Genomic DNA, 8217 nt, shown 5'->3' on the forward strand with positions numbered 1-8217 from the left:
CTATATTCTGATGTAACTCCTATCCACTCTATATTCTGATGTAACTGATATCCACTCTATATTCTAATGTAACTGATATCCACTCTATATTCTGATGTAACTCATATCCACTGTATATTCTGATGTAACTGATATCCACTCTATATTCTGATGTAACTGATATCCACTCTATATTCTGATGTAACTGATATCCACTGTATATTCTGATGTAACTGATATCCACTGTATATTCTGATGTAACTGATATCCACTCTATATTCTAATGTAACTGATATCCACTCTATATTCTGATGTAACTGATATCCACTCTATATTCTGATGTAACTGATAACCACTGCATTCTAACATAACTGATTTATGTTTTAATGTAACTGATAACCACTTCGATGTGAACATATTGCAATTCCTAGCTAAATATTTGAGTAGTGTTTGAATTCTGTACGGCAGCTCAAGATTATGTAAACACATTGCAACTGCTGACTAATAAGATGTGGTGCAGACAAGGATGGGAATAGTCCTTATTTGTAACGATGTACGCTCAGAGTCGGGAAGCAAGTTCAGGGAGTGAATAGATTCTATAAATAAACAAACATTAAATAGGAACAGTGCACAGCCATGAAACAGATACAGAAACAATGACGCCTGGGGAAGGAGCCAAAGGGAGTGACATATAAAGGGCAGGTAATCAAGGAGGTGATGGAGTCCAGGTGAGTGTCAATAAGCACTGGGGCACTTAACAATGGTGACAGGTGTGCGTAATAATCAGCAGTCTGGTGACCTAGAGGCCAGGGAGGGAGAATAGGTGAAATGATTGAGAAACAGAGGAAGGAGGTCACATAAAGGACAACTCAGGAAGTTCAACAACTCAACAGCTAAACACATGTTTTTTTGACCTCTCAATTAAACCCTCATACTACTTACTGACTGTGGTCACTTTGACCCCAGAGGCATATTTTTTATCATAGCCCAAGGGTGATGTATTAAATTCTTCAAATGTTTCATGATTTTGTCATTTAACTTGTTGTTAACAAATATACAGTTGAAGTCGGAAGTTTACATACACATTAGCCAAATACATTTAAACAACATTTTTTCACAATTCCTGACATTTAATTATTTAAAAAAATCCCTGTTATAGGCCAGTTAGGATCTACACTTTATTTTAAGAATGTAAAATGTCAGAAAAATAGTAGAGAGAAGGACTCTTTTCAGCTTTTATTTATTTATTTCATAACATTCCCAGTTGGTCAGAAGTTTACATACGCTCAATTAGTATTTGTAGCATTTCATTTAAATTGTTTAACTTGGGTCAAATGTTTTGGGTAGCCTTCCACAAGCTTCCCACAATAAGTTGGGTGAATTTTGGCCCATTCCTCCTGACAGAGCTGGTGTAACTGAGTCTGGTTTGTAGGCCTCCTTGCTTGCACACAAATTTTCTATAGCATTGAGGTCAGGGCTTTGTGATGGCCACTCCAATACCTTGACTTTGTTGTCCTTAAGCCATTTTGCCACAACTTTGAAAGTATGCTTGGGGTCATTGACCATTTGGAAGACCCATTTGCGACCAAGCTTTTAACTTCCTGACTGATGTCTTGAGATGTTGCTTCAATATATCCAGATCATTTTCCTGCCTCATGATGCCATCTATTTTGTGAAGTGCACCAGTCTCTTCTGCAGCAAAGCACCCCCACAACATGATGCTGCCACCCCTGTGCTTCACGGTTAAGATGGTGTTCTTTGGTTTGCAAGCCTCCCTCTTTTTCCTCCAAACAAGCGATGGTCACTATGGCCAAACATTTCTATTTTTGTTTCATCAGACCAGAGGACATTTCTTTAAAAAGTACGATCTTTGTCCCCATGTGCAGTTGCAAACCCTCTGGCTTTTTTATGGCAGTTTTGGAGCAGTGGCTTCTTCCTTGCTGAGCGGCCTTTCAGGTTATGTCGATGTAGGACTCGTTTTACTGTGGATATAGATACTTTTATACCGGTTTCTTCCAGCATCTTCACAAGGTCCTTTGCTGTTGTTCTGGAATTAATTTGCACTTTTCATACCAAAGTACATTCATCTCTAGGAGACAGAACGTGTCTCCTTCCTGAGCGGTATTGTCACGATCGTCTTTCGGTGAAAGAGAGGACCAAGGCGCAGCGTGATATAGATACATCTTTTATTTATTTGAGAAGATGAAACGAACACGAACACTAATACAAACTAAACAAAAACAACAAACGACCGTGAAGCTACAAACGAAAGTGCAGACGTAAGCTAATAACGTCAAACATAGACAATTACCCACAACCGACCTAATGCCTAAAAAAAACCTAGACAATACAACCACCCAAGACGAGACAAACACACACAAACATCCCCCATGTCACACCCTGACCTAACTAAAATAATACAGAAAACAAAGAATACTAAGGCCAGGGCGTGACAGGTATAATGGCTGCGTGGTCCCATGGTGTTTATACTTGCGTACTATTGTTTGTACAGATGAACATGGTATCTTCAGGCGTTTGGAATTTGCTCCCAAGGATGAACCAGACTTGTGGAGGTCTACAATTTTAATTTTGAGGTCTTGGCTGATTTCTTTTGATTTTTCCATGATGTCATGCAAAGAGGCACTGAGTTTGAAGGTAGGCCTTGAAATACATCCACAGTTACACCTCCAATTTATGTCAATTAGACTATCAGAAGCTTCTAAAGCCATGACGTAATTTTCTGGAATTTTCCAAGCTGTTTAAAGGCACAGTCAACTTAGTGTATGTAAACTTCTGACCCACTGGAATTGGGATACAGTGAAATATAAGTGAACTAATCTGTCTGTAAACAATTGTTGGCAAAATGACTTGTGTCATTGTAACGGCCGTTGGTGGAAGCAGGTGAAGACCAAAGCGCAGCGTGGTACGTGTTCGTCATGTTTATTCGAAACTGAACACTAAAATTCAAAAACAACAAAGAGACAACCGAAACAGCTCCGTCAGGTGCAACACACACTAAACAGAAATTAACTACCCACACCACCCAGGTGGGAACAGGCTACCTAAGAATGGTTCTCAATCAGAGACAACGATAGACAGCTGCCTCTGATTGGGAACCATACCAGGCCAAACACATAGAAATGGAAAAAATAGAAAAACAACATAGAATGCCCACCCCAACTCACTCACTGACCAAACCAAAATAAAGACATAAAAAAGGAACTAAGGTCAGAACGTGACAGTCATGCAAGAAGTAGATGTCCTAACCGACTTGCAAAAACTATAGATTGTTGAAAAGAAATTTGTGGAGTGGTTGAAAACGAGTTTGAATTACTCCAACCTAAGTGTATGTAAACTTCTGACTTCAACTGTACATGACTCATGTTTTGATAAGAATTAAGTAGATGTTTTGACCCCAGTTGGTAATCCCTGTATGTAAAATATGTTGGTTGTTTTAGAGTTAAATCAGGGCAGATTCCAGTCTGTCACTTATGTTGTCCTGAAATATCCCTTACTAAAAATGCTACTATCCCTTATTTGAAAATGGACTTTTATCTCATAATGCCAGTAGTGTGGTTTCAAAGGTTGGGAAGCCTCAGATTAAGCCATCTATTTGGTTACTGCAAATGATCACCAGAGGTTTACACAACGAATGAACCCTTTTCGGGAATACTTTATTTATTCAGTAAAAGACAAACAAGTTAGACCCAGTTTCCACATTCAGAGACATTCATTTAAAACATACATTAGCTGGACTTATTTTCACAATAAATTATGTTTTGATTAAGTTCACCATTTCAGATATTTCATCAACACAATACCCGTATTGAGTGCAATGGTTTCAGGCTCACCAGTAGAATAGAAAGGCTATGTATAATCAATGCACACTTTGGGTTTCATCTTGTTAATAGTACACAGTGTGTTTGGCAATGGAAATATCTAGATGCCAGGAAATGTGCAATGATAAACATTCCCCCCAAAACATTGTAGTGATTCCAGTCCTAACTCCCTCCCTCTGGCTTAGTTGTTTGTCTTTCACAACATACCCTCGGTGCCTCAACCAGACATAATGTGGTCACTTGCCCTTCTCCCCCCATCCCCTCCCTTCCTCGTCTTTCTCCATTTACAGTTATCCTCTACTGGCTCCTGCAGCCTGTGGCTCACTGCGCTACAATACAGGACACGTGTTACCTTCTCATTTTAGTGCGCTGTTGAGTTGCGTGGACGGACTGTGACTTGAGAGGGCTCTGGTAAATCATTGACCGACAGGAGATAATTTAACTACTGCAACTCTGTCTGTGACCCACAACATCCAAACACTCTCGCTGGTGACAGGCAATAGGTGATGAAGTCAAAATGCGATTGATAACTCTCAGCTTTGTCTTTGCACTATGGTTGTGTACACTCAGCTTTGTGAAAGGTCAAGGTAAGATATCTCTGCCTGAGTGAAATATTACAGATAGAAGAAGTTATGTGTGGTTTGTGTAATGTTCCATGTATGCATCCCTGAAACAGCCTTTCAGGTTCACAGTTGTGATCATGTTGAAATCAGCTTGCTGCCGGTTCCTACTAACATTTGGAAAAAATAGTGTTTGACCAGATACTATTATATTGTTCTGTAAATCATTTTTATGTAAAGAATGTAACAACCATCTTTAAGCATGCTTATAGTGAAGGCATTCCACATGTACTGCCCTGACACAAATGACTAATGATTGGTTGAAACAATTTGATAAGATGATGATTGTTGGATCTGTTTTGTTAGACTTCAGTGTAGCCTCTAAACTCTCGTGTTATGGCTTTACATCACCTGCCACATTATGGATTGACACCTATCTACAGTATCTAATAGGACACAGAGGGTTTTCTCTAATGGAAGCTTCTCTAAAAGCTTCTCCTGCCATTCCAGACCTCTATACCAGGAGGTGTCAGAGGAAGGCCCAGAGCGGAGCGCCAAGTCTAGGTCCAAGAGGCTTCTAAACAGCTTCTACCCATAAGCCATAAGACTCCTGAACAGCTAATCAAATGGCTACCTACACTATTTGCATTGCCCCCCTCCTTCTATGCTGCTGCTACTCTGTTATTATCTATGCATAGTCACTTTAATAACTCTACCTCCATGTACATATTACCTCAATTACCTCGACACCAGTGCCCCCGCACATTGAGTCTGTACCGGTACCCCCTGTCTATAGCCCCGCTATTGTTATTTACTGCTGCTCTTTAATTATTTCTTATTCTTATCTCATACTTTTTTAGTTGTTGGTATTTTCTTAAAACTGAATTGTTGGTTAAAGGCTTGTAAGTAAGCATTTCACTGTAAAGGTCTACACCTGTTGTATTTGGCACACGTGACAAATACAATTTTATTTTATTTTCTATTTTTACTAATGATCTACCATTAGCCTTAAACAAAGCCTGTGTGTCTATGTACGCAGATGACTGAACATTATACACTTCAGCACCCACAGCGTCACTGCAAGCCTAAACAAAGAGTTGCAGTTGGTTTTAGAATGGGTGGCTAGTAATAAACTAGTCCTGAACACCAAAAACCTAAAAAAAAAAAAAAAAAAAACATTGTATTTGGGACAAGTCATTCCCTAAGTACTAGATCTTAGCTGAATCTTCTAATTAATGATGTGACTGTTGAGCAAGTAGAGGAAACCGTCACTTCTTGGTGTTATCTTAGATTGTATACTGTCATCAAGGCATTTTATTAAATTGTTGTTAAAATGGGGAGAGGTCTGTCTGTGGTAAAAAATATGCTCTGCACATCTGGACTATTATCTGGTTATAAGGTCAGGTGCCCCAAAGAAGGACAGAGGAAAGCTGCAGCTGGTCCAGAGCAGAGCAGCACACCCTGCCCTTCACAGAGCAGCACACCCTGCCCTTCACAGAGCAGCACACCCTGCCCTTCACAGAGCAGCACACCCTGCCCTTCACAGAGCAGCACACCCTGCCCTTCACAGAGCAGCACACCCTGCCCTTCACAGTACACAGAGCGCTAATTTCAACAATACGCATACCAGTCTCTTTTGGCTCAAAGTAGAGGAGAAGATTCTGTATAATCAACTAACATACAGTTCTGACAGACATACTTACCCCACCAGACAAGTCACCACGGGTCTCTTCACAGTCCCCAAATCCAAAACAAATTTAAGGCAACGCATACAGTGGGGCAGGCACCAATTGTGCAAGTTTCCCACTTAAAAAGATGAGAGAGGCCTGTAATTTTCATCATAGTTACACTTCAACTATGACAGACAAAATGAGAAAAAGAAATCCAGAAAATCACATTGTAGGATTTTTTATGAATTTATTTGCAAATTATGGTGGAAAACAAGTATTTGGTCAATAACAAAAGTTTCTCAATACTTTGTTATATACCCTTTGTTGGCAATGACAGAGGTCAGTTTTCTGTAAGTCTTCACAAGGTTTTCACACACTGTTGCTGGTATTTTGGCTCATTCCTCCATGCAGATCTCCTCTAGAGCAGTGATGTTTTGGGGCTGTTGCTGGGCAACACGGACTTTCAACACCCTCCAAAGATTTTCTATGGGGTTGAGATCTGGAGACTGGCTAGGCCACTCCAGGACCTTGAAATGCTTCTTACGAAGCCACTCCTTCGTTGCCCGGGCGGTGTGTTTGGGATCATTGTCATGCTGAAAGACCCAGCCACGTTTCATCTTCAATGCCCTTGCTAATGGAAGGAGGTTTTCACTGAAAATCTCTCGATACATGGCTCCATTCATTCTTTTCTTTACACGGATCAGTCGTCCTGGTCCCTTTGCAGAAAAACAGCCCCAAAGCATGATGTTTCCACCCCCATGCTTCACAGTTGGTATGGTGTTCTTTGGATGCAACTCAGCATTCTTTGTCCTCCAAACACGACGAGTTGAGTTTTTACCAAAAAGTTCTATTTTGGTTTCATCTGACCATATGATATTCTCCCAATCTTCTTCTGGATCATCCAAATGCTCTCTAGCAAACTTCAGACAGGCCCGGATATGTACTGGCTTAAGCAGGGGGACACGTCTGGCACTGCAGGATTTGAGTCCCTGGCGGCGTAGTGTGTTACTGATGGTAGGATTTGTTACTTTGGTCCCAGCTCTCTGAAGGTCATTCACTAGGTGTGGTTCTGGGATTTTTGCTCACCGTTCTTGTGATCATTTTGACCCCACGGGGTGAGATCTTGCGTGGAGCCCCAGATTGAGGGACATTATCAGTGGTCTTGTATGTCTTCCATTTCCTAATAATTGCTCCCACAGTTGATTTCTTCAAATCAAGCTGCTTACCTATTGCAGATTCAGTCTTCCCAGCCTGGTGCAGGTCCACAATTTTGTTTCTGGTGTCCTTTGAGAGCTCTTTGGTCTTGGCCATAGTGGAGTTTGGAGTGTGACTGTTTGAGGTTGTGGACAGGTGTCTTTTATACTGATAACAAGTTCAAACAGGTACCATTAATACAGGTAACGAGTGGAGGACAGAGGAGCCTCTTAAAGAAGAAGTTACAGGTCTGTGAGAGCCAGAAATCTTGCTTATTTGTAGGTGACCAAATACTTATTTTCCACCATAATTTGCAAATAAATTCATTAAAAATCCTACAATGTGATTCTCATTTTGTTTGTCATAGTTGAAATGTACCTATGATGAAAATTACAGGCTTCTCTCGTCTTTTTAAGTGGGAGAACTTGCACAATTGGTGGCTGACTAAATACTTTTTTGCCCCACTGTATATAGAGCCATGGTAACATGGAGCTCTTCCATCTCAAACTACTCAAATAAACAGCAAAATTAGCTTAAAAAAAAAATTAAACGTTGTTACGCACGCCTCTGAGAAGAGGGAACGCAACTCCCTGCTACAACTCAACTCTCTGAAGTGCAAGAGGTATGGACTGTAGGTGCGAGTAAGGATGACACAAAAGCAGAATTTACCATTTACTACAATTTATTTTCTTACACGGTAATATGGGGAAAAGGGGCTGGACGGAACCAAAGCAAAGAAAGTAAATATCAAAGTTCCCCCTCTCCTATCTAACCTGCCTACCCACTTAACTTACCTAACTTAACACCGCCTGGTGCCCTAACCAAAATACAGGGGGTGGTCCGCCCAGGTCTTACCTAGTGTGCCTAGACAGTAAATATACTACGGGTATATGTATGCCCACGGGCCTCTTGCCTATGCACTCCCAAAGTGCCTTCTCCTTCCCCCCTGGGAACAAATGAAACCGAGTAATTATT

General features: G+C 40.7%; 1 protein-coding gene across 6 annotated transcripts in view; it reads left to right on the forward strand.

Annotated features, from left to right (window-relative positions):
- Positions 1-4126: 4126 nt before the first annotated feature.
- LOC129869364 (coagulation factor XIII B chain-like) overlaps positions 4127-8217 on the forward strand; it is a 100039-nt gene continuing 95948 nt past the window's right edge. The window contains exon 1 of one of the 6 annotated variants that reach the window (XM_055943704.1): positions 4127-4405. In XM_055943704.1, coding sequence (XP_055799679.1) covers positions 4336-4405 — 70 coding nt within the window. In that variant the 5' untranslated portion in view covers positions 4127-4335. The remainder of the gene's footprint in view (positions 4406-8217) is intronic. The other 5 variants (XR_008761890.1, XR_008761891.1, XR_008761893.1 and 2 more) reach the window with 5 other exon arrangements.

Source organism: Salvelinus fontinalis, chromosome 14 (assembly GCF_029448725.1).
Source record: "Salvelinus fontinalis isolate EN_2023a chromosome 14, ASM2944872v1, whole genome shotgun sequence".
Classification (NCBI taxonomy): Eukaryota; Metazoa; Chordata; class Actinopteri; order Salmoniformes; family Salmonidae; genus Salvelinus; species Salvelinus fontinalis.